This window comes from Benincasa hispida, chromosome 2, assembly GCF_027475165.1.
Source record: "Benincasa hispida cultivar pf3 chromosome 2, pf3_genome.v1.1, whole genome shotgun sequence".
In the NCBI taxonomy this organism is placed as follows: Eukaryota; Viridiplantae; Streptophyta; class Magnoliopsida; order Cucurbitales; family Cucurbitaceae; genus Benincasa; species Benincasa hispida.
In genome coordinates, this window is record NC_143479.1 from 65,695,021 (window position 1) to 65,721,892 (window position 26,872).

General features: G+C 37.8%; 1 protein-coding gene across 2 annotated transcripts; it reads left to right on the forward strand.

Annotated features, from left to right (window-relative positions):
• The first annotated feature begins 979 nt into the window (after positions 1–979).
• LOC120071327 (5'-3' exonuclease family protein) lies at positions 980–22,590 on the forward strand. 2 transcript variants are annotated; one of them, XM_039023534.2, is made up of 17 exons: positions 980–1,252; positions 1,332–1,448; positions 1,544–1,602; positions 1,729–1,788; positions 1,884–1,937; positions 2,026–2,074; positions 2,168–2,215; positions 2,396–2,461; positions 2,558–2,608; positions 8,044–8,163; positions 8,235–8,319; positions 8,434–8,515; positions 20,017–20,131; positions 20,305–20,361; positions 20,460–20,506; positions 20,754–20,808; positions 22,148–22,590. In XM_039023534.2, exons 1-17 carry the CDS (start codon positions 1,241–1,243, stop codon positions 22,217–22,219), a joined length of 1,149 nt encoding a protein of 382 aa, XP_038879462.1. In that variant the 5' UTR covers positions 980–1,240; the 3' UTR covers positions 22,220–22,590. The 2 variants fall into 2 exon arrangements, with proteins under 2 accessions (XP_038879462.1, XP_038879461.1); XM_039023533.2 differs by lacking the exon at positions 22,148–22,590 and adding an exon at positions 21,332–21,866 and having other exon boundaries at positions 1,040–1,252.
• The last annotated feature ends 4,282 nt before the right edge of the window (positions 22,591–26,872 follow it).

The window sequence follows — 26,872 nt, forward strand, 5'->3', positions numbered from 1 at the left end:
TGTGTATGTAACTTGGCCATTTGTTAATCCACAGTACATATATATTTTTTGTGCACCTTGTAAACGGGTTGGAAAATATGGCCCCTGTATAAGCTAGTATCTACTTTTTGTGCAATAAGTATAATGACCAGTAAAGACATTGTATTATATATGCAACTAATATAAATCAAACTTGTAAAATAATTGATTTTGTTTAAAAGAATTATTTTTTCTTTATCAAATTATTCCAAATAGTTGTTTAAGCTTCCCAAATCAACTAATAGAAATCAAACTTGTAAAATAATTGTTTTTGTTTAAAGGAATTCTTTTTTCTTTTTCAAGTGATTCCAAATAGTTGTCTAAATTTTCAAAATCAACTAATAGAAATCAAACTTGTAAAATAATTGCTTTTGTTCAAAAAGATTTTTTTTTCCTTTATCAAAATGATTCCAAATAGTTGTCCAAACTTCCCAAATCAATTAATAAAAACTAGACTTATGAGGTAATTGCTTTTGTCTGAAAGGAATTGTTTCTTTATCAAATGACTCCAAATAGTTGTCTAAACTCCCCAAAACAACCAATAGCAATCAAACTTGTAAAATAATTACTTTTGTTTAAAAGGAATTTTGGAAGGAAAGATCCAAAACTAAAACCTAGACCATAATTCATGATTATAAAAAATATGTCTACTTAATAAAAATTCAATCAAAATTTTATTCAAACAAACCATGGATAGAATTATGGTATAAAAAGGTTTCAAAACAAACAATTAGATCGTTTGAATAGATTCTTTTAGAGTTTAGAAAAACTGCACTAGATACCCCGACATTTTATATCAACTATGTATCGACATATGAATATGAAACCCTAGACATCCTATATCAACTTTACACCCCAAACAATCCCTAAATGTACTTCACCCATATTTGTTATCTTCATTAATAATTAAACAATAAAAATATAATATTTATATAAAGACAAAAACATTATCACAGAATTCAATCATTATTTCCCCCCCCCCCCTCTCTACATTAACACATTTACCAAATTCCACGTGGTCAATTCGTAGCTCAAACACAGACTTTTTAACTAAGTACTCACAATGGGAGTTAAACCTCTAGCTCCAAGTTTACGAGATTGAGATTTCACATTTACCCTACACAGTACACACCAACACTACAAAATAGCCTTCACCTGAACCCCTTCCCGCCTTTCTCGTCTCGTCTTGCTAAGCGGTTCCTTCTCCACTACTGCTACTGCAATGGGCATCAAGGTATCTGCCTTCACTCTTTTCATCACTTTCTCCACTCTGATTTTTCCCTTTCCCATTTTCACCTCCCTGCTGTTCTTAGGGTTTAACCAAGCTTTTAGCTGATAATGCCCCCAAGGGCATGAAGGAGCAGAAGTTCGAATCCTATTTCGGCCGAAAAATCGCAATTGATGCCAGCATGAGTATTTATCAATTTCTTGTTAGTACCTCTTTCTCCAATTTCTTTTCTTTTTTTTTTTCCTTCAGATTCAAAATTACTCTGGGTATCTCATATCTCTGCGTGAACTAATGCAGATTGTCGTGGGAAGAACTGGGACTGAGATGCTGACCAACGAAGCTGGTGAAGTCACTAGGTAGGCCGTTACTTCACTAATATTTCTACTTTCTGTTTTGAATTTAAATTTTTTTGAATTATCTATATGTGGGCGATATTTTCGTGTCAATTGTATCACCTTCTTCTTTTTAATGTCAAACTGTAGTCATTTGCAAGGGATGTTTAACCGGACAATAAGGCTTCTCGAAGCTGGAATTAAGCCAGTGTAACTTCCTTCTGTGCCCTGGCATCTCAATTTCAAGTTTTTTCATGAAAATTTTGTCTAATATGGTTTTCTTTTATGGGGACAAATGTACTCAGCTATGTCTTTGATGGAAAGCCTCCTGATTTGAAAAAACAAGAACTTGCAAAACGGTAACTGTGTTATCTCATTGTAACTCGTTTATTATGTTCAAAGGGGCAATCATGATTGTCATGCCTTCCATGCTAATTATGTATGCAGTTATTCAAAAAGAGCAGATGCTACTACGGACCTAGCAGATGCAATCGAGGTATTTTTCGTTCTTGTACTTTTGTGTATTGTACTTTATAAATCATATAAGACAGTGAAGCATCTCCGGCAACTGCTCCTTTTGTTATTCTAGGTTGGCAACAAGGAGGACATTGAGAAATTCAGTAAAAGGACGGTGAAGGTTAGTTATCTGCTTTTAACATTTTTCCTCAAGTAACAGACTTATTACACCGTAAATGGATTCATGTACTCTCACAAATGATGAGTAAAGGGATTGGAGCAGCATGCCGATGTTCCGGAAGTAGTATAATATTAAAAGATAAATCGTATACATATTTTATATTTGTGGTTAAATTTTCAGGTTACAAAGCAGCACAATGATGACTGTAAAAGACTCTTGAGACTCATGGGAGTGCCTGTGATCGAGGTGATAATACACTATACTACAGATGTCAGTTCAAGTAATCCATTGCTTCAGTCGTAACATGTTTGAGTACATTGCCATTATTTTTGGATGTTGCAGGCTCCCTCGGAAGCTGAGGCACAATGTGCTGCGCTTTGCAAGTTAGGAAAGGCAAGTACCCTTCTGCATGATAATGCTTCTTTTGTCTCTTGAATGTGGACCAATGAACTAAGAACCAAGGGGAAAATTTTGACATTCCAGTTTCTGAAACCTAGGGACAGATTCAAGAAATTACACATTTGAAGTTCATTATTAAACTCTACATATTTCAATGCTTTCAAGTTTCAAACACAATGGATTCTACAATGTAAAGATTGAGCTAGCGATACATGTTTGTTCTCTCATTCCAATTTAGATTTAGAATATATTTAAATGTCATAAAGCAAATTGTTCTTTCTCCTCGGATGCAATATCCTCTGACAAAATAAACTGTAGTATCTGACATACTTCTTTTGCCTCGTAGACTATTTTAAATCCCGTTGAAATCCTTTTTGATAGAAACAAGATCTCATACTTTTGCATGGATTGACCTGGATATGATTGAAATTTTGCAATTCAAGATTTGAAATGTTAGGATCTCATACTTTTGTAATCCATTTTCTCTCCCTCTTCACTGAGGAGTTTTATAAGGTTGACTCATTTGAGGAAGCTATGGCCATGGATCTTTAGAGTAGGTAGTGTGGTTGCAATGATGGGGAGGATATTGGCTTGAAAGTGTAGGATTATCAACAATGTTTTCAAAATCGCTTGAGGCGCACCTTGAGGCGAGGTGGCCTTGTAATGCTTCAAGGCTTGCGATTGTGCATGGTAAAAGAAGGCTTACGCCTTTATGGACAGAGGCTTAAGCCTCAGTGCTTCTGCTTGTGAGGCGTGAAAGGCATAAGCCTTAGTGAAAACTGGGTAAAAGAATTAAAACAACAAGTTTGTATAGGGGATGTTGGTGGTGGTGGGATTCCATTTAATGGGATTTTTAATTATGAGGTGAGATGTTGGCGGTGGTGGGATTCCATTCAATTAGGTTTTCAAGGAAAAAAAAAACATTATCTTGTAGGCTTAAACACTTTGACACGTGATTGTCTTCATTTGGGTAAGAAAATAATAGCAGATTGCAAACAAGTTAGCTTTCTGATCCATAAGAAAAAGGCTACCTTTCTTTTTTTCTTTCCTAAAACTTATCCACCGTTTTTCTCCCTCTTTTATTTTTGTAATTTTTCCTAGTTTTTTTTTTGTTCATTATCACAGCGAAGACAAAACTGATTTTCTTCTCCTCCTTAATCTTATCTTTTCTGTGATGCTGCAGCTACTTCAAACTTTGTTTCTACTATTTTATGCTTTACAATTTTTCAACATATATTGTTTTCAATTCTACTTTTAATTACATAAGTGTTTTCTCAAATTTTCCCCCTTATCTTTTTAAAAATATTTTGTTTTGTTTTCTTTCTTTACTTCCTTTGTTCTTGGAAAAAAATAATGATGTAACCTTACGTTATAAGTATACAAAGTTTTACATTTTATGATCATCAATACATTCAAAGTGAGGCTTATGCCTCATAGTGCCTTGAGGCTTATGCCTCGCCTCTCTATGAGAAAACGCCTCAAGGCTACCTTAAGCCTTTTAAGACATTGATTATCAAGTACCTTACATGACCCCGCCCTTCAAAGACACCTTGTCTTCAGGGTGTTCTTACAAACACGATCACAAAATTGGGTCACCTTTTTTTTTTTTTGTTTTTGTTTGTTTTTTTGTGTTTTTTGTGTTTTGTGTTTTGTGTTTTTCCTTTTACATGGAAAACACAAAACCATCATCCTAAATTGCTGATGTAATAGGATAGAGATATTTTGGTAAAATCAAGTTAATCTTGGTTAATCCTCGATTAATTACACTTTAATTACCAATTTAGTTTTAATCTCTTTTAGTTATTCTTTTGGGACTCTTGTAATTCTCTATAAATAGAGAGAGCCTCCTTGTATTAGGTCATATTCTCATTAATAAAAAGACTCTTGATTTGATTCTTGGAGATTACTCTCCTTTTAGCATTTAGGCTACATCAAATTGGTATAAGAGCATCAGCTGAGCTGAAGCAAGGACGTATGGTCTAGAATTCTCAAATTTCTTTCCATGAGTTCTTTATAAAGTTTTTGGACCTTTTCAAAGAAGATTTTTGCCAGATTGTTTAGTGAGTTTAATGACACGTGTCAAATCAACCTACTTAAAAGAGAACTTCATTTGTCGTCGTCTTCTTCTTCTCAAAAAAAAAAAAATAAAATTATCTCAATGGTCAAGGACTATTGCTCTATTAGTCTCACCTCTTTGATATACAAAATTTTAGCCAACGTCCTTGCTGGTTGAATAAAAAGGGTTATGTCTTCAGTTATTTCAAGTTCTCAAAGTGATTTTATTGAAGGAAGATAAATTCTAGATCCCATTTTAATTGCAAATGACATTGTGGAAGATTATAGATCCAAAAGAGGAAGGGTTGGCTTCTCAAGTTAGATATTTCTTTTTTTGAAAAAGGAAACAATCTCTTCATTAAGATAATGAAATGAGACAAAGTTAATATACAAAACGAAACAACGAGCAACAAAAACTAGGGATCAGAAGGTGCACCCGGCATCTCAACTAGGTTGACACCTCCTTAGCACCACCATCATCTCCAAATCATCCTAAATATCAAACCAATACATACAACCAAAAGTCCGACGAAACCAATTACAACTCAGCCAAAAGAAAAACTAATGACAAACAAAACAAGGCCATAACACTTAATCTGCCAGCAGTACACAAAACAACCAAAAATACTACTAAATTCGTGATACAGAGTACTCCTACGAAGCTGTCGAAATGAAAGCCTGCCAATTTAAGCTCAGTTCTCGAATTGAAAAGTTTGCAAAATGTTTGGATAGTGTACACCAGGACAAGGCGTTAAGTTGGGCTGTCTCAAAGCGCTCAAACCAGGTCAACCGCTTGTCATGGAAGACTTGTTGATTCCTTTCAAACCAAAGAACAACCAACAAAGATTTCACCACATTGAACCAGAACAATTTAGCCTCCTTCTTCAAAGGAGGGCCCATCAAGATTTGCAAAATGTTAGAGCGAAAATCATTTCCAAAGACCCATGTCAAATTGAAAATTGAGAACAATTTCAGCCAACATTGTTCCGCGTAGCTGCAACCAAAAAAAAGATGCAGCAGGTCCTCTGTGTCTGCCATACAAAGGAAGACGGTGATTAGGCAACTTCTTCTGCATCAAAGAGGAGCAGTTCAACTCTCCAGAAAACATTATCCACACTAAGATGTTAACTCGCCGAGGGCTTTTAGTTTTCCATAGTGCTTTCTCCTGCTGTTTGTCTAAAGGGGAGGCTAGAGATAGGTACTTCTCAAGGGATTTGACATTGAAGACTCCACTGTTTTCAATGGACGAGATTCTCTTGTCTTGATTATTTGTTAATCTCTTTTCGGTAATGATTTCAAGGAGATTTTGAAAATCTAAAATCTCATCATCCTTCAAATTTCTATGGAAGAAGATGGACTATGATGAGGAGGAATGATCCCAAAATTCTGCTACTGAACCTTCTGGGTTGATAGCAATCTTATATAAGTTAGGAAAACGAACATTCAGCGGGGTATCTTTTCAATCCAAGGATCCAACCAAAAGCCAATTCGGCATCTGTTACCAAGTTGATATTGAATAAACATTTGATTTGGTTGATTGGGACTTTTTTTTAAAATTATTTTTAATTAATTAATTAATTATTATTATTTTAAAATTTTATATGGATAAAATAGATTCTTGGTTTATTCGTGACTCCAAATTTTCTATTTTCATCAATGGCCGGTCTAGAGGTAGAATTATGGCTGCTAGAAGGAGTCAACAAGGGGTTCCTCTTTCTCCTTTCCTGTTTCTTTTAGTAAGTGAAGACCTTTCAGTTTTAGTTGAAAGCGTCCAGTGCTATTGAAGGTTTTTTAGTTGGGGCAGCAAAGATTCATGCTCCTATTTTTCAATTTGCCGATGATACTTGTTTGTAAATATGATGATTCAATGTTGAAAGTTTTCTTGAAGACAGTAAAGGTGTTTGAAAGGTTATCGAGCTTCAAAGTAAATTGGCAGAAATCTTCTCTTTGTGCTATTAATGTAGATGACTCAATCTCCTTGATTTAGTGGCAAAGTTCAAAACGGTGGATTGCAGATTATGCCTTTCATTTACCTTGGCTTACCTTCGGGCGGACACCCGAAGTGTGCTTCTTTTTGACAACCAATCATGGTTAAATTTTATAGAAACTTGAATATTGGAATATGTTCAATTTACCAAGGGGTGGAAGGCTCACTCTTTGCAAATCGATGCTCTCTAATCTTCCTACATATTATTTGTCTACTTTTCTTATACCTTCAAGAATTTGTTTAGAATTGGAATGAATAATACAAGATTTCTTCTGGGAAGGGAACGGTGAAGGAAAAATACCCCAGCTTTTGAGGTGGAAGAAATGTAGATGACTAACCTTCACTGTCCTTGTATTAATGCTCTCTCCAAATCATTTGATGGATATTCTTTTTCAGTGTTTTCAAAGCGCAAGGTGCACCTCAAGGCGACAAGTCCCTTGATCGCCTCAAGGCGAGAGGCGACAAAAAGATGATGCCCGATTGAAGCGGGGCGCAATGATTAAATAAATAAATATATAATATATGTAGAAGAGGAACATAAGTTTATATACAAATGCCAAAAAGATTAATAATAGTAATCTAATAAATGAAGGGGGAAAGAACTGATTTTTATGTGCAGCCAAGATTAAGAAGAATAAATGAAAGGGAAGGAAAAAATGAAAGGGAAGGAAAAAACACTAACCTTTTTCTGGATATTTTCCCCTAGAAGTGCAGCCAATATTAAGAACAGAAAAGTTTTTCCTTAATCTTGGAAGTCCCTCAGAAACTTACGATGAGAAGGAAGATTTAAAATTTCCTCAAAATAGCTAATGTAATTGAGGAGAATTGGAAGAGTCACATGTTTTCCTTCTTTTAATTTTTGCATGATCACAGACGGCTGTATAATAGTAGGTTGCATGGCTACAGTGGGCTTTTTTACGTGAGCTTTAGGTGATAGCTTATAACATTGTATTAGGTTAAAAAAAAAACACACTAAATATCCCCTAGGCACACGCCTTGGCCAAGGCGCTGCAACACGATGCAAGGCGCCACTGGGCGAGCATCTTATTGAAGTTGATCGCCACAGCTACGTATGAGGCACACAGGCCCCTGGGCGCCTCGCCTCTCGCCTCAGGCGCGCGCCCATGGTCGCCTCGAAAACACTCTTCTTTTTCGGATGTAAGTTTAAATTGGTCCGTTTTTATTTCTCCTGCCTAATTGGGTATTTTCTTACTATGTGCAGCCTTCTATCGTTATTTTTATCACTATATTCGTTTCTTTTGTTGTTGTTTCTTTCCTTCGCTCGCTTGTGGGCCTTTGTATCTATTGAGCATTAGTTTCTTTCCATTGCATCACTGAAAATTCTCTTGTTAGAAAAAGAGTGTTTCTCAAAATTCATATATTCCAGGTTTACGCCGTGGCGTCAGAAGACATGGATTCGCTAACATTTGGATCTCCCAGATTTCTTCGTCATTTAATGGATCCGAGCTCAAGGAAGATCCCAGTTATGGAATTTGAAGTGGCAAAGGTGATTTGTCTCCATCTTGATTTGGCTATTTACTTTTGTTATCATTCACTAAATAATTTGTTTCATTTTAGATTTTGGAGGAGCTGAACCTCACCATGGACCAATTTATCGATTTGTGCATTCTTTCTGGATGTGATTATTGTGATAATATCCGAGGTATATGGATCCTATATATGTTTTATTGACCTCTTATTGATATTGATATTCAAATTTTGTTGTGCTGTTCTAGTTTTATATATTCTGAATGTAGAACCCTGCTTTTCCCCACAGGTATAGGGGGGCAGACTGCTTTAAAGCTTATCCGTCAACATGGGTCTATAGAAACTATATTAGAGAACATAAATAAAGAGAGGTGACCTTTTTCTAGATTTAAATACATATCATAAAGTGAAAATTTATCTTGAATATGCTTAAACTTGTTTACTCAATTTGATGTATGCATGGGTATCATATTCTTGCACATATATTCCATAACACTTAGAAGGAAAAATGGCTTCATTCCCAACCCACAACCGAATTGGACCACCAACTACAAAACAAAAATTGATCTACCAAGCTTCAATGGTAATCTTGATGTGGAGGATTTTCATGATTGGATCAAGAATGTAGAAAACTTCTTCGATTACCTGAACGCATGGGATGAAAAGGTTGCAGTGAACTTCAAAGGTGGAGATGTTCATGGGATGAAAACGTCAAATTGGTTGCATTAAAGCTCAAAGGTGGAGCATCTATGTGGTGGGACCCACACAAAATAACCAGCGTGCTTGTGGGAAAAGAACCATCAAGACTTGGCCAAGCATGCTAAACCTCCTCAAAGAAAGCTTTCTGCCTATCAACTAAGAACACATTCTTTTCACTCAACATCACAATTGTTGACAAGGATCACCAATGGTGGGGAAATAAACGGAAGAATTCAACCACCTTGGAGCTAGACTTGATTCAGCCAAAGGAAAGAGGTACAAAATTGCTTGATATGTCTCGAGTTAAAGCAAGGCATTCTAGAAAGAAAAATACTTAGATGCATCTCGGGTAATACCTATATTTGTGCATCCCACCAAATTGTCTAATCATAATTTGACATGTGGTAAATTCTTATTTATTTTTGGTAATATTTTAATTCTTTTTTGATGTGAGTGATGAGAGTGTGATGCATTGAGATGGGTGCATCCCAAGTAATACCCTTCTAGAAAAGCTAGAATTACAACCTTTTGGCCGGTTAACTGAATTAGCTACTTGGGCAAAGCAAAGATGGAATTCAACGCACAATAGAAGTGTATAAGAAATTTCTTGGATTACCCCATCCCGGGCTTGCTATGTACCAAATGTATTTTCAACTGGAATCCGACCTTGCATCTGCAGGGAATAAAAGATGGTCTTGCAAATGCTCGAAAGCTATTTGAATATGCACTTACAATTTATGGTCAAGATGTTAGTTTGTGGCAAGAGTACTACATAATGGAATCTAGGATAGGATCATAAAAACTAAAGTTGCAATTTGTTGGCATGCAAGGAAACATTAAAAGATGCTACACCCCAAATATGCACTTACAATTTATGGCCAAGATGTTAGTTTGTGGCAAGAGTACTACATAATGGAATCTAGGATAGGATCATCAAAAACTAAAGTTGCAATTTGTTGGCATGCAAGGAAACATTAAAAGATGCTACACCCCTTGTTACTTCCTCTGATTTATGATTTTTAATAATTATTTTATTTGTATAATTATCGAATCGCAACTCGTCTGGTTCGTGGATAACATCTCAGATTTGATCAAGAACCCAATCATGAGCTTCTTTGTAAGGAATGGAAGAGATGCCTCCAACGCAACAAAATTATCCAAGATCAGCAACTCATCGGGGTGGTTAATGAGATGTGTAGTTTGGCCATCCTTAGGGGGCAGATTTTTTATTCACATCCCATCGGGTGATTCAATTTAGGGTTGACAATCTTTTGTTGATATGCTTAGAGACTTCTTGAAGCTGAAAACCGATCATCACTTGTTTCTTACTCAAAAAAGGGCGTCATTTTTTTGTAGAAATTTAGTAGAAGCATCCAACTTCATTGATATTGTTAAAAACAAGAGAAACTCGAGTTGCTCTGTCTTACCACTGGAAAAACATAGCATGATAAAGAGTGGTAAAATTAATCGATTACCTTCCCTTGTTTCAGAATTCGATAAATAGAGTAAGAAACATTATTGGGTCTAAAAGAGTTTGAAGTTTTTAAAGAAGATTTTAACAATCTATGGGTTGTTTCAAGACTTTGAATTTAATAATTGTCTTGAGATAACCACCACGTTAAAGTTTTACTTCAATTCCGACATCATTATCAATCTCCTATCTACGAAAAATGCCTTAATAAAATTGGATTAAGGAAATTTGGAAGATATAATAAAGCATATTGGGAAATGGCAAGAATATGGTAAGTTCCATTTGAAGCTAGAAAAGTGGAATAAATTTGAGCATAGCCGTTCGAAAGTGTTGAAAGGTTATGGAGGGTGGTTCTCGATTAAAAATCTTCCTCTAGACTACTGGTGCAGGCATACGTTTGAAGCTATAAGAGCATACTTTGGAGGCCTAGAATCTATTTCAAATGAAACTTTGAATATGCTAAATGTAGCTGAAGCCAAAATCCAAGTCAAGAAGAATCTTTGTGGTTTTATGCCCGCTACAATAGAAATTTCAGATGAGAATCGCGGATACATTTTTCTGAATTATGGAGATATAGAGCTATTGGATCCTCTGACTAAAGTTAAAGGTGATTTGTTTGTCTAATCCAATTGATTTAACTTGTTTTAACCAGGTTATGAAAGATGAAGATGTGGAACTTTTAATACTGAATCCGGACTGGGCATTCCTTGAAGTAGTCGAAAACACAACCAACTTCTCAAGAAATCCTTTTGTGTCTAGTCCAAAGAAGGACCAGGGAAAAGACCCGTAACAGAGCTCGTTGGAGGAAAATATCCCAAAGCTACGGACGACGGAGTAGCACACCGGAGTTCCAAACCAGTTTGATGTGAACACAGGTCTTAATTTAATGAGGAGAGATATTTTGGCCGAAGTGAATTCACAAGAAGATAGTCGAAAAAACCTCCCTTCCAGAAGGCGCGAAAACAAAATTTCAAAAAAAGTCTCTTGGTCTTCCCCCGATGGAATACCAAAAGTCTAAGATGGATGATTTTAAAGTTGTATCTAACGTCACATTCTCCTAATAGAAATGCCAAGATCAAAGCCGCCCTGATTCCAAAGCTTCCCTCCTCAATCCCCAACCACTCACCTAATAAATTAAATGTAGCCGAATTTAACATAAATGATAAAATGGAAGTTGATGATAGCAAGTCTCTCTCTCATGGGAAGATTTTAGAAGAAAAGAGTTAATAATTGTCGGATGTCTCTCTTGTGCTCTAGGATTCAAATAAAAGCAAAGAACACAAAAATCCCTTTAGTTTCCAAAAGACGTGCACATTTGTTCAAGCCATTCCCCAAACATTTTGCTAGAAAGAAGACCTCCTTTCTCAACTCATGGTCTATAATTGCAAATTCAAATCTTCTCGAGGAATGTTGTGTGAAGAACAAATTACCCGACATCATACAAGACAGGTCAGTGAGCTTAAACTCTCATAAAAATTCATTTGTTATTCAGATTATAAAGTACCAGATTCAAATACTTCTTTTGTGCAAGGTACTCCAAGCAAATATCTAATCATTATATATCATCATTCACAAGAAGCTGATGAAGAATCAATTGCTAGTGTAAGTAGTGAAGAGATCGAAAAAGATGAAGCAGATGAAATTGATGAGGATGATGAAGTTATAAAAGACCTTGACAAGGCCTTGGGTCATCTGTTCCAAGCTGAAGAAGTTCAAGAGACAACTAAGTGTTAAGGTTTTTCTTTTACCCCCCTTAAAAAGAATGATATTCCTCCGAATCTATACTCCATCCTTGAAGAATGTGATATCACCCTTGGTTGAGTAGGAGTGTATTTGAGCTCAGCCTTGCATTGATTAGTAGTTTGATATTTTGACTTGGACCAATGAAAGATCATTTCATGGAATACAAGAGGTCTAGGAGATCAGTCAAAGAGATTGGCGATAAAAAGATTCTTAAAAAGGATTAATCTAGATATAGTTTTATTTCAAGAAACAAAGAGAGATAGCTTTGATAGAGCTTTCATCAAAAGTATATGGAGCTCGAAGGACATTGGATGGGCTTTTGTGGAAGCAAACAGTCTATCTGGTGGATTATTAACTAATCATGTTGGATGAAGGAAAAATATCCGTTATAAATGTACTTAAAGCTGAATTTTCCTTGTCAGTCAAATGCTTGATTATTTGCAAGAAAGTATGTTAGATAATGAATGTCTATGGTCCTGCTGACTATAGAGAAAGAAGTAGACTATGAACAGAGTATTGGAGGAGACTTTAATAGTACTCGCTGCAGACATGTGCGTTATCCTGTGGGAAGAGCTACAAGAGATATGAGAAAATTCAATAAGTTCATCGAAGAAACTAAATTGCTAGAAATTTCTCTTTCCAATGGTTGTTTCATGTGGTCTAGAGAAGGAGAAGTGGTTTCAAGATCTCTTATTGATAGATTCTTTGTTTCTAATAATTGGGAAGAGGTTTTTGAAAACTCAAAGAGTGGTAAGGCAAACATGTATCTTATCCTATCACTTCCCTCTTTTGTTTGAAGTCAAGGCCTTTGAATGGGGACCAACCCCTTTTAGATTTTGTAATAGTTGGATGAACATTAAGGAGTGTTGTCGGCTGATTGAAAGGTCATTGGAAAACTGATGGGCAGCAAGGTTGGGTGAGTTTCATAATTTCCTCCAAGTTACGAAGCTTAAAACGAACTTAAAAAGATGGCTTGCAGCATATGAGAACAATAAGAAAAACAAGGAAGAATATTTGTTGAAAGGAATTAAACGAAGAGACCAACTTGTTGAAAATTTAGAAGATTACTCCTTGGAAGAGGACATAAGAATATCATTGAAGGTAGATTTGATGGACCTCTATCGTGTGGATGAAAGGAATCTCATGCAAAGAAGTAAGCTAAATTAGTTAAATTTAGGGGATGAAAAAACAACATTTTTCCATTGTTTCCTAGCCGCTAAGAAGAGGAAAAACTTGATTTCAGAATTGGTCAATGACCAAGGCTTACCAATCAAATCCTTTCGGGAAATCGAAGAGATTATTTTGGGGTTCTATTCAATACTTTACTCCAATTGTGACGGGGCTCGGTATATTCCATTCAATCTAGACTGGCCGATAGTGACAAGAGAGCAAAACAACCAGTTGGTGGTAAGATTCAGCCAAACAGAGATCAGAAGGGCAGTAAAAGAATTGGGAAAGAATAAAACTCCTAGACCGGATGGCTATACCTCAGAATTTATCCTTAAAACCTAGGATTTGTTAAAAGTCAACTTTATGAATTTGCTTGAGGAATTTTATATCAAAGAAAACTTCATTTGCTTGATACAAAAGAAGGAAGATGCAGTGTTGGTAAAGGATTTTCGGCCTATCAACTTAACCACTATTGTATATAAAATAGTAGCCGAAGTGCTTGCTGAAAGACTCAAAGTAATTATGCCAAGCATAATTGCTCCTACATAAAGTGCATTTATTGACGGAAGACAAATCCTTGACCCTATCCTCATTGCCAATGGAGTTGTGGAGGATTACAGATCCAAGGAGAAAAAAGGATGACTTTTAAAGCTTGATCCAGAAAAAACCTTTGATAGAGTGGATTAGAAGTTTATTGAGAAAGTTCTATATGGGAAAAATTTTGACGCTCGTTGGATCTCATGGATTATGGGCTATATATCTAATCCAAAGTTCTCAATTTTTGTCAATGCTAGTCTAAGAGGCATAATCTCGCTACTAGAGGTATTAGGCAAGAGGATCCTCTTTCCTCTTTTCTATTCCTCTTAGTTAGTGAAGTTCAAAGTGCACTAATTGCTAGAATTCATGAAAAAGGGAAATATGAAGGCTTTGTTGTGTTGAAAAAAAGTCGTGCGCCAGACAGTTTTGCGAACGGAGCTCATTTGATGCCCCAAACGGCTCCCAGGCCTGACGGGGCTGCCCCGGGGCCCAATTTTTGTGCGCGAACTTTCCGCGGGCGAAAACGGACCCAAGGGTTAAGAACGATGAAAAAAGCCGTGCGCCTAACGGTTTTGTGAACGGAGCTCATTTGGTGCCCCAAACGGCTCCTGGGCCCGATGGGGTTGCCCTAGGACCCAATCAAGAAGGGAGGATCAACCTAATGACCCCCTTTAATAAACTCGTTGAATTTTCTCATGGATCTATTTCCCCTCCCCTGAGGGGCCTTTTCAGCAAGAGAATGAACCATGTTAAAATCTCCCATTTCAACAAGAGAATGAACCATGTTAAAATCTCCCACGAGACACCATTTCAACCCACCAAGGCCAAAAGGGGCACCCAACTCATTCAAGAATTGAATCCTTCCTCTAGGTCAAGGAGGGTCGTACACACCCGTCATCCAAAACCTCTCACCATTTCTCCAGACAAACTGTAATGAAAGCGAGAAAAAACCTTTAGTCACTTCCAAAGCTAACGGACTTCTACTGTTCCACATAACCAATATCCCTCCGGCCTTCCCTAAGGGGTCAATATTCTCCCATGCCACCCTTCTAAACTTCTAGATACTTCCGATAAACTGAAGCTCAAAATCACCATGCTTAGTCTTTGATAAAATCACAATATCTGGGTTTTCTTGTCTAAGAACCTCTATTAATCTCCTCTTTTCCCTTCCCTTCACCCCTCTAACATTCCAAGAAACAATTTTCAACATTGAGACGGAATACTACCCGTTTCCACAGAGGCCTTCCTCCTTTCGCAATTCACTGAACTTTCAAGTTTCCTTAGCTCACGCTCCATCCTATTAATCCTTTCGCCGACCACCTTCATTCCTCCCTTTTCCTTTTAGAACTCAACTCACTAGGAATCTCTGCTTCCACCCTCTTAATGCCCATTGACCCCAAAACACCCTAGTCGTATGGCCAACCACTTAAAGGCTCCCCACTCGACATTGAACACGGAACCAAGAGAGGATTAGCTTGGAATAAGGATCACCTAACAAAACCCCGTTAGACAAAAGCACAAAACCTCCCACTGTCCCAACACCCACCACATTTGACCAAACAACAATCTCAGAACCCCCGTAACCTAAAGAATAGACCGGAAAAAGGGTAAGGCCCCACCGGTATTGTGGATGGCATTTGTAGAAGAATCTGGAAAAAGACAAGACTCACTACACAAAACGTCTGACACAACAGACTTACCCTTAGCTGAAGGCGTCGAGTCTGACCTTGTTAGGGACTAAAGAAGACACCCCCTTCTCTCTCAACTCCCAAACTTCCTCTGAAGGATTAAGAGACGAAGGAACGAAAGGAATACTAACCTGCCTTGGCGGCCCAACCATCATCATGTGCTAAACTGGCTAGGGAACCTGCACCTGGATGGTATCCTTGCCGGAAGGAGAGGTTGGCAAAATTCCCCCCCCCCCCAAGGTTCTCCCCTTTCTCTGTAGCATTGGAGCCAGCAACACTTTCACCTCCCGACTGCATATCTTTTGACTCGTCTTCCTTAAAAGTAGTGAGAAGGCCCACCGAAAAAGGACTACGATCAGCATCATAGAGGAAGTGAGAAAAGAATCATCGTCTAAATAACTCATAACAGAAGGATCAGATGGGTTGGACTCCTCTCACAAATCCTCCCCGCCACTCCTTCCCAGCCCAAAACTTCATTGGATTCAATCGGTTGCTTGGATTGGGTATTGCTAGAAGAGTGGTTTGGGTCCACCTTTCCCAATCTCTTTTGGCTTCTCATCGTCAGGCTTTTTGTCTGTCTTTGGGTGAAATGGATAAAGGACTCTTAGCGGGAGGCCAAACAGACTCAAAATTCGAAAACTGAGGCCCTCCCACACTAGCCACTATGTCTTTAGCTCCCCAGATAACCTTGTTGAGGCGGAGACAGAGAGAAGCGAACCGTACCTGACACCACAGGAGCTCTCTCCGACAACCTTTGCTCCTCAGTCGTCTTTCGCCAGCCGACAGAAAATCTGACTGGAAAAGAGAATTTTCCATGGTTAACCGAGCACATCGTAGGGATGAAGCCATTCACATTGCCTTTTGAATGAAAATAAATCTCCGACTGCCATTCCTTCGGCAAATCAATCTTCTTAGCCTCCAACACACCCCCACACAGGTTTGCCAATTTGAGGAGGAACTTCCTTCAGCTACCAACCAAAAGTTCCAATCAGAAAACGCAAAATCCTCAGAGAGGGCACCCAACTCCTTGCTCGGTAACAAACTTGCAATCTCATCACTTTCACAAAGACAAATTGCGAGATTAGAGCAAAACGGTTGTAGAGAAGCTCTTTGGATCCCTTCCTTTTCCAGAAACTCCCTTACCACAGACCAACTAGGCTTAGCTCTCAGCCTTTCCACCAACACCGTTGCTGATAAATCAAAGGCAAGATCGCACTCCCAATCAGAAAAGATCTCCTCCTCCACTAAAACACACTCCCTCTGCTTTTCTCTAACTTCTTCTCCCTTTTTACCTTCCTGTCGCACAACCACTACAAAGTTTAATGGATCTAGTGGCGCCTCCGAAATCCTTTTAGACACCACTGAGGACGGAGAGGGCCGGAACCTGGTGATCTCCTCTGCTACCGAACACCAACTCTTTTTAAGGGGACCTTTCGAAATGAAGATATGAGCCTTTATCCCTTTAAAGAATTCCAATGAACCCAACGCAAACCGCTCTTGGAGTTAGACAATTTGGAAGAAAATGACCGCTGAATCTAGTCTCCTTCTTTGCCAAAACCCATCTGTGGTCTTCAATGCCACTGCTCCCTTCAGACAATCTCGCACCCACGCTGCCGTTCCGGCTTCCAGCTCTAAAAAATTCACCTCGGACCCTCTCTTTTCTTCAATTGAAATCTGTTTTCCATTGCCTAACTTGTGAAGAGAAAAAGATTTTCTTTCCACTAAATCCTCCCCACGAGACTCACATTGTAGAGAGAACGTAGTGGGAGAACATTAGGTTGATAAAAATAACAAAAAACCATTTATCGAATCAATTTTGACCTTAATGTAGAATGGTTAACTGTAGAGGAAGAGGCAACCAGACAAGAACTCTTTGGGGCAGATCAATAATACATTTCGGCGCAACTTCAATGACTTCCAAATAGGCAGCTCCTCCAATACCTCGGTTCCTGTGGGAAAAGATGACAAAACACAGAATTAATTTGCAATACCCAACTTAGGCAAGTGTTTTTGTTGTGGACAAACAACGCACTTGTTCAACGACTGTCACCTTCGAAGGGCAGTGGCTGTAGTTGATGAAGAGAATCAAGAAATTGATAACGAGGAAGAACAACCGGACTGAATGCAAATTTTCTGGAGCCCCGATGATGGAGAACAACTCTAATGTGTTATGAAAAAAGTTCTGCTCACACCCAAATCAAAACTAACCACAATGACATTCTTTGTTTCTACGCAATGTACAAGTAATGGGAAGCTGTGCAACAGTCTTATAGACAGCTGAAGTAGCGAAAACATTATCTTAAAAACTTGTCATGGCCTTAAATCTCAAAGTGGATCCAGATACACATTCAAATTCTTACAAGTGGATCCACATCCAATTCGTTACAAGGTTAGTCAGACTAAAAAGTGGGAGAAGCAACAGTGAATTCAATTTGCATAGTACTACTATCAATTGGAAATCAGTACAACAGGATAAAATATTATGCGATGTCTTGGGTGCAGATGTTTGTCACTTGTTATTAGGATGACCTTGGCAATATGACCTTCAAGCACTCTATAAAGGAAGAGAAAAAATTTATGAATTTCTATGGACAGGATGAAAAATTGTGCTACTGCCTTGCAAAATTCAGTTTATTCACTATTTTAAAAAAAATTTAAGGTGGATTTTGGAGTCATTCATTTATCTAAATTCAAATAATCTTGTGATTGGCATTTTAAATGTTCTGTTTGGTGTTCCTCGGGAGGAAGGAAGATTGTGCGAGTCCCTGCTGGCATTGATAAAAAAGGTGGATGGTTGTCTTGGATATGGTAAGTGATTTCTTTTCAACTCTTGAGAACAAGATGCAGTTGGAGCATGAAATTTCCCATCAATTGAAGGTAGCAGCCAAATATCAAGATGAGTCGATTACTAACAAGCAAATTCCAAGAAGTTATGTGGGAGCGATCAAGCAAAACACAAGTTATTTTCAGAATTGCAACTCATCAGACCTAACGATTAAAGTTCACTCCCTTGAGGTTTCTAAATTCTGGGTAAGAAAAGAAAAGGAACTAGTGATACTGATTTGAACTTCATTTTGGTGGTATCTAGGTTGCTTGCCCACTACTCTGAGAAGGAAATTTAGAATTCCTAGGAAGATTCTTCTCAGTCCAAAATTTTTAAATCCTTTTATGGATGATAAGACCTTCGTGAAGATTGACGATAATCTTTTAGAATTAAATTTTGATGGTAAATGGAGGATTTTTGGTGATCTTCACTTGAAAATTGAGCATTGGTCTACCAAGAATCACTCTCCTATGGAGTCTATTAAAGGTTTTGGAGGTTGGATATCAATAGAAAACTATCCTTTGGAATATTGGAAATGATCATTCTTTGGAACTATAGGGCAAAATTTAGGTGTTTTTGTGAGCACTGCCTCCAAAAACCTTAATTTCATAGATTATTCAGTGCCTTGGTTGAAGTTAAAATGAACATATGTGCTTTTGGGGAAAAAAATATGGCTTCATTCTAGCAGAATTGATTTTAAGGATGGTAATGGTTGAAATTTCTCTCATTTGGTGATATAGCTTCTGTTGATTATCCAAGTTTGAGTAATTTAATTTAGGGTGATTTATCCTTCAAAAACTTTTCAAATTCAGTGGATTTGATGAGAATAAAAAAGATGATGGAAGATGGAGAATTTATTTTGTTGCATAAGATAAGTGGAAAGAAGTAGCTGTTGGTTCAAAGGCACCCTTAGATCATATATACTTTTCAACTTGAAAGATCTGGATGGCTTAGAAGTCATTAAGTCCCCTGATCTTGATGGAATTACTGCTGTCGGTCCTAATGTGGTTGATCCTCTCTTTTCTATTGATGATATTTTACCACAAAAAGAGCCGCGAGAAGAAGCTAAGCATTCAAAGGGGATTCTTCTGAATTTTTCATCTTCTTTATTGTGACTAATAATGAGGTGAATCCAAGATTTCTAAAAGCCTTCTCTCTTCACTATTCTTGTAAGAAAGAGACCCTTGTTATTCCCAAATGCTCAGTGGTTAATTTTGATACTTTAGGAGGCTGTTTCGAGAGCTGAAATGTAGTCAATATTACTAGGAATGGAGTGTTGAAAAGCGTGAGTAATCGAAGACAGAACGAAAATGAGATCGTGAAGCGTGAAAACAATACAAAAGAGGGTTGGATTGAGAACGGTCGGAACATAATGAGTTTTATATTACAAATCAAGCCCCAAAACGATCAATCCCATCCCATCCCATGTTGAACCCCATCCCATTACGGGCCACCAAACACCCACTAGAGGAATCTTGTACTTGTCTATTGATTTTCTCTTCACATTCCATAAAGCCTCATCGTCGTTTTGAAGCAGCATCAGTCTTGGGTTCCTGCCAAGTCTTTTAAGCAATTGGTTTATCTCTCTCCCTAGTTTAGATATTCAGGCATCTTCTTAAATTCGATTGATGAATCATGTTTTTTGCAGATACGCAATGATTTCATGTTATTGTTGCGGCAAGGAAATAAAAACAGAATGCTTTCTTGTTTCTCTTACTATTATTATTATGTTGTAAACAGGTACCAAATTCCAGATGATTGGCCTTATCAAGAGGCCCGGCAGCTTTTTAAAGAACCACTAGTATGTACTGATGAAGAGCAACTTGACATCAAGTGGACTACTCCAGATGAAGAAGTAATTTATCTTTTCTGGTTTAAAAGGCTTCTCGCAGCAGTTTTTTTCCCCCCTTCATTTTATATACTTGTGCTCACACGCACACAAACATATTATGATATTAAAGTTTTAATCTCTCCTGGGGCGCACATACATATTATGATATTAAAGTTCTAATCTCACATCTATTACAGGGCTTATTAGCATTTTTGGTGAATGAGAATGGGTTCAACAGTGAGAGAGTCACGAAGGTTTATCCTCCTAATAATCTCGATTGTTATGTCAGTTTTTGTTTGAAAGTCGGAGAATAAATTTTTTTTCTCATTCATCATTTTTGTTCTGTCATCAGGCAGTAGAAAAAATTAAGGCAGCCAAGAACAAATCATCACAGGGCCGGTAAGTATTAACTATGCAATTTCATTTACTCCTGAAAGAATAAACATTCTCCATCTCTTTGGCCAATCGCGCTGTTTATCCTTCCTGTGGAGTTGAGTTATTCTTTTTTACATTTAAGTTTCAGTTTATTTTTTTAAAGTTAGATCTAACATTTCAGTTTCTTTGTCCTTTTAAGTTTGTAGTATTGGTTATTGTTTCCACAATATTTTTCATCGTTTTTTTCCCCTTCTGAACACTTCCTTTTCAGGATGGAGTCATTTTTCAAGCCCGTCACTAATCCTTCAGTATCCATTAAGCGAAAGGTATGTTGTCACCCTTCAGTATCCATCTTATCTGTATCTGATGTTTTGGATTTATAAAATTTAACTTCCGTTCTACTTCAACATCCATATTCAAACAAACTTATCAAAATTAAAAATTTAAAGTTACAATAATATTTTAATGGCATTGTGACAGTAACACTTGCACCTCTGTAGATTTTCCTTCTTGGATTAGTTAATCTATCATTTTTTTTAAAAGAAAAACTGATATAATTATGTTGTTCTACAATATCAACATTGATTGGACTGAAATTGATTTAAGCTTCAAGGTTCCTTGGTGTTGACTGCAATATTATGTACCACTGTAATATTTCCAAGAGTGCTTCCTTGTCTCTTTCTGTCTAATTTACTTCAGACTCTTCACTTCTCTCTTATCTCAAATTACCTTCAAAATTCATTAAACGAGAAGTATTAAAGAAGTTCTATTTTGATCAAGTTCTATAAAGATTAGAACTGTTGGGATATAGAGACCTAACCGTCTCTACCTTACTACACTGAATGACAGGTAAACAAATGTGTACTTAGATCTCCCAAACCAGGAGCCCAACATAAATTCTCCCCTCAAGCATTTTATTCGTCAAGGACAAAGGCCATTGGCAGCCTAGGCATGTCAATGTTAGACCATTCCTCCAAGTACTCGGGGTCAGGGCCATTAGTTATGGCTGTATGCTTCGGCACATGAAGCTGAAACCCCTTGTGAAATTTTAGGGTGACTAACTAATCTATGTAATGAAGCCTATGTAATTGCTTTGGCTTTCAGAAATGTACTTGAAAATCTTCATCCTTAATTCCTTGAACTTATTGTACCTCTACAAATAAAGAGTGGAAACGATAATTAAGGAGCTCAGGCTCTGGATTTGTAGGAGTCCTGGTTAATTAAAACCCACCCTGTGGTTCTTTAATATTATAAAAGTTGGTGCGCAGTGTAGAAGCAGTTTCTGACGCAGTCCTGAAGTGTGGGATAAAAAATTAGTGCAAGAAACGATGTAAGACGCATGATATGCAACATGCTAATCAATCATTTTGCCGCACATTTGTCATATCCACTTCCAATTTAATTTTAGAGGTAGTTGTAGTGGGATTACTTGTGATTGCATTGTCATCACTTCTATTTATGTAAATTTGCCGTTTTACTTTGTCTTTTGCATCGTGGCACCACATTATTCTCGCAACTAGTCCAGGAATTAAGATTTCGATTATTGACTGCAGCGTTCTTTACTTTTACTTTTACTTTTACTTTCTTTCTTTCTTTCTTTCTTTCTTTCTTTCCCTTTTAATGATCAATATTATTTCTGTTGCACATTTTATTTTAATCCAACAGGAGACATCAGAAAAGCCTACCAAACAAGCAATAACTAAGAAATCGAAGTCCAGTGGTGGTAAAAGAAAGTAGATGAGTTGGTTGCATCACCAGTGTCAAATTAATGTAACCAACTTGATGTTGTTAGTAAGATTTGTTTATAAGTCTTCGTTGCCTGCAATTTTAGGTGATAGTTGCACATTATGGGACTATAATTTTCTTGTATTGAATCGACGTTGTGCAATTTTAGGAGGTACATGTTTGATGAGTATTTGCAGACAAGCCTTAGGTAACTACAATCTATCATTACATCCTCCCGTAGGAATCAAGATTCTGTTCTCCAGCATATATGTTTTCCAAGTTTATGTGATTAGAAAGTGTCAATGATTTTATATAATGGATAGTGAAGGTGTTAGAGACATGTTTTTTCAATTCTTAATACGATCCAGATCATAGTTGATTAACTGGTTCGTTTAATTGAGTAACACGACTTCCATTAGTTCTTTGGTAGAAGTATTATTTGCATTGCAAAGATCTGTAATAGTTAAACCAGGGGGTTGATGATACGAATTAGTTTGGAGCATTGATGAAATAGAGTAACCACTAGGGGATGGTTTATGGCTAGTAGGGGTGAACACAGACCAAAAACCAACTTGATTGTTAGAAGCTAATTGAACTAATGATGGTTGGTTGGTTTTCTGATTTGTTCAATCATGTTAGTATAGTTAGTTGGCTGATTTTTTTATAGGCAAAATTTCGTAAAATTTGAGATTTTTTTTTCTTTTTTCTGGAAGGCACATTTTCTTTATTTGTTGGAAATTCCTAGAAGCAACCTTATATATTCTTCTCAACGAATATATATTTATGAGCTTGGTGTCTTGTAGGAGTAATCTGTTTGGGAGTTACTGTTTTGATCATTTAAAGCCAATTCCCTTCTCCTTTTAACTTCCGTACATTTTTAATGGAGATATTTATTAAGTTAAAAATACAAAAGATTTATACATGTAATCCCTTAAAAAGGACATGTAGCACTCCAAAAGAAATGAGAAAAGTCCCCGATTAATTGATGGCATGAGATGAAAAAAAAAAGGGGCTAAGCTACCCTTTTCCAATTGGCTAAAAAGTGATCATAGCAACAAATTATAAGATGTGTTTTTAACTGAAAGCAAGTCATTTTTATCAAATTTGAACATGACAAACAATGATTAAGACGGTTAACCATTGTGGGTTTTCTTGTTTCTTTTTGGGTGCTATAGGATTTTATTTAGGGTTTATGGGTTAAAATATTTTGGGTATTATTATTACAACAATCACTGAATAATTTACACGAAAATTAAAATTATGAGGGACAATCTCTTGTGTTGAAATGGTGTTTTAGTCTTAAGGGCGTTTTAGTTTTTTTCTTAGTGTCTACTGTTTAGGGTTTTTTTCAGTTTGGTTATTTATACCTGTCCTATGTTGAGTACCGTGTATCAGAAAATTAAAAAGAATAAAGATTCTCTTATCGTGGTTTTTCTCCCTGATGTAGGGTTTCCACGTAAATATGTATTTGTTCTTCTCTTCTCTTTTCAATATGGTATCAGAGCATGGTGACGAAGTCTTGACCGTCATTGATGAGAACAAACTAGAGACTCCAACAGCAACCTCCGTTAGAATGAGGGGGATTCATGAACGCTGGCGTTGCTGCAACCATAAGAGAAGCCGTTGAGCATTATTTTCACGCCGCATTGCCTCAACTCAGATCCGAACTCCAGCCAGTGGACTTCCTCAGCAGATTCGACCAACAGAGCTCACAGACCCGATCGGCGCACGAATCCAGGCTCCTCCACGATGCACGGACCAACGAAACTCACAGATTCGACCCGGCCAGCGATCGATCGAAGCCTCACTATCCGCGACCCAGCCGATCCCTTTCGCACGATTTCTCCTCCGATTCAACGAGACCCATCTGATTTCCACCATGAAGTTCTTGCACAGTCGAACTTCACCGCTCGTGATTTTCGATCAGTCGAACTTCAGCCTCTGTTTGCGAGTCAGCCACCGCCCCTAGCACACATACTAGATCGTTCGTCTACTGCATGGATGACCCACTCTTCTCAATCGGTCCAATCGGTCCAACCAAACCAACTGGTTCAACTAAACCCGGTTCAACTGAATTGGGTCCAACCGAACCCGGTCCAGCCGAACTAGTATGGTCAGCCAATTCCCAGGCCTTCTTTTGGTCCTTCCTTTAACCAAAATGAAGCTACTTTTTCAGGGATTTATGGGCAAAACCAACCTATGTCAAATTCTGGTGGAACCGTTGGCTTTGAACAACAGTTGGCAAACTTATAGCAGCAAATATCGGCTCTTAGATCCACGACAAGTCCTGCAACTGGTTTTCATCCACATTCAGACTTCTCTTTATGCTCAGAAACACCGGTAAATGCTTACTCTACTTTACCTGTAGCAAGTATTATGTCTGGTTCTGTGGGAAACTCTGCAGGGATTTCTATTGGTGAGAAACTTAACGACCAAAATTACTTTCTTGGTCCCAATCGGTAAGAATAGTCCTTGAGGGACGTCACAAGTTTGGGTATCTAACCGGAGAAATACCAAGACCAAACCCCGGTGATTCCCAGGAACGTATATGGAAAGGAGATGACTCTCTTCTTCGCTCAATTCTGATAAATAGCATTGAACCTCATATTGGGAAGTCACTTCTATACTTAGCCTCCGCTCGGGATATTTGGGAAGCTGTCCAGAAGTTCTATTCGAAGAGGCAAAATGCCTCACGTCTTTATACCTTGAGAAAACATGTTCATGAGTGCAAACAAGGGACTCTTGACGTTATGTCTTATTTCAATAAATTGTCCCTGCTGTGGCAAGAAATGGATTTGTGCCGCGAAGTCGTATGGAATTGTCTTGTTGACGGAGTTTAGTACTTAAAGATTGATGAGGTGGATCGGATGTATGATTTTTTGGCTGACTTAAACCCTAAATTTGATGGTGTCCAAAGTTAGATTTTGGGACTGAGACCAATACCATCTCTGATGGAAGTATGCTCAGAGGTCAGGTTAGAAGAGGACAGAACCAGTGCTATAAGTGGCACTAGCATCAACCATTTAGATTCTGCTGCATTTGGGGCCAAGTCTTCGGGACCAGAAAGCGACAAACAGAATGGAAAGTCCCCACCAATCTGTGAACACTGTAAGAAACTGTGGCACACCAAAGATCAATGCTGGAAGTTACACGATCGCCCATCGAATGGCAAACGACGACCTACAAATGATAAATCTAAAACCAGTCGGGCCTTTGTCAGTGAAACAGAGGATGGTATGTCATCGGCCACCAGTCAGGTAGAGTCAAGCATGGTTAAAACCGGCAATGTCATGCAATCAGATACTTCTCAGTCCTTTAGCTTCTTGGTTGAAGGGGATGAATCGTGGATTCTTGACTCAGGAGCAACAAACTACCTAGCTGGATCATCCGATCAATTCCTATCTTATTATCCAAGTGCGGGAAGTGAGAGAATATGAATTGCAGATGAGTCCTTTGCTTTCGTTGCTGGGAAAGGTCACTTATCTCCTATTCAAGGGTTAATTTTACAAAATGTCTTGCATGTGCCAAAGATATCTTATAATCTGCTATTTGTCAGTAAAATAACCAGAGATCTGAATTGCAATGTCGTTTTCTTACCAGATAATGTTTTGTTTTAGTACCTGAGCTCGGGGAAGACGATTGGTACTGCCCGACACAGTAGGGGGCTCTACTTCCTCTCGAAGGATGTTTCCTCTAGGAGTTTATCTAGCGCTTGTTTACTGTCTTCCCTTACTATTTCTGAAACTGATTTTTTGTTATGGCATTTTCGTCTTGGACATCTAAATTTTCATTATATGAAGTATTTATTTCCACATTTGTTTCGTAATGTTAATATTTCATCTTTATCTTGCGATGTGTGTATTCGTGCAAAACAACCTCGGGTGTCTTTTACTTCCCAGCCTTACAAACCTTCCCAACCTTTCCACTCGATACATAGTGATGTGTGGGGCCCATCTAATATCACAACCGTGTTGGGTAAATGGTGGTTTGTCACCTTCATAGATGATCACACTCGTCTTACATAGGTGTTCCTTCTTACGGATAAGTCTGAAGTGACTACAATCTTTCAACAATTTTACACCACGGTCGAAACCCAGTTCAATGCCAAGATTGCTATCCTTCGGAGTGACAATGGCCGTGAGTTCGTTAATCAATCCCTCCGTGAGTTTTTAAACTTTAAAGGTATCATCCACCAGAACTCCTGTGTCTATACCCTACAACAAAATAGGGTGGTCGAACGAAAAAACCGTCAACTTATTGAGTTGCTTGGGCACTCATGATTCCTGAATCCTTACCCTCATACCTATGGGGAGATGTGTACTCACTGCAGCCCATCTCATTAATCGAATGCCTTCCCGAGTTCTCAAGTTCCAGACTCCCTTAGCTCATTTCAAAGAGTTCTTCTCTTCTACTCGTCTTTTTCCAGATGTTCCTTTTCAGGTGTTTGGGTGTACGGTGTTTGTCCATGATCATGGTACCTACAGTAAATTCACTCCTAGAGCTAAAAAATGTGTCTTTGTTGGGTATCCGCTCCATCAACGGGCTATAAATGTTATCAGCCATCTTCTCGAAAGTACTTTATCACTATGGATGCCACCTTTCAAGAAGATAAACCTTTCTTTCCTGTTAGTCCTCTTCAGGGGGAAACTTCGAGTGAAGAGGCTA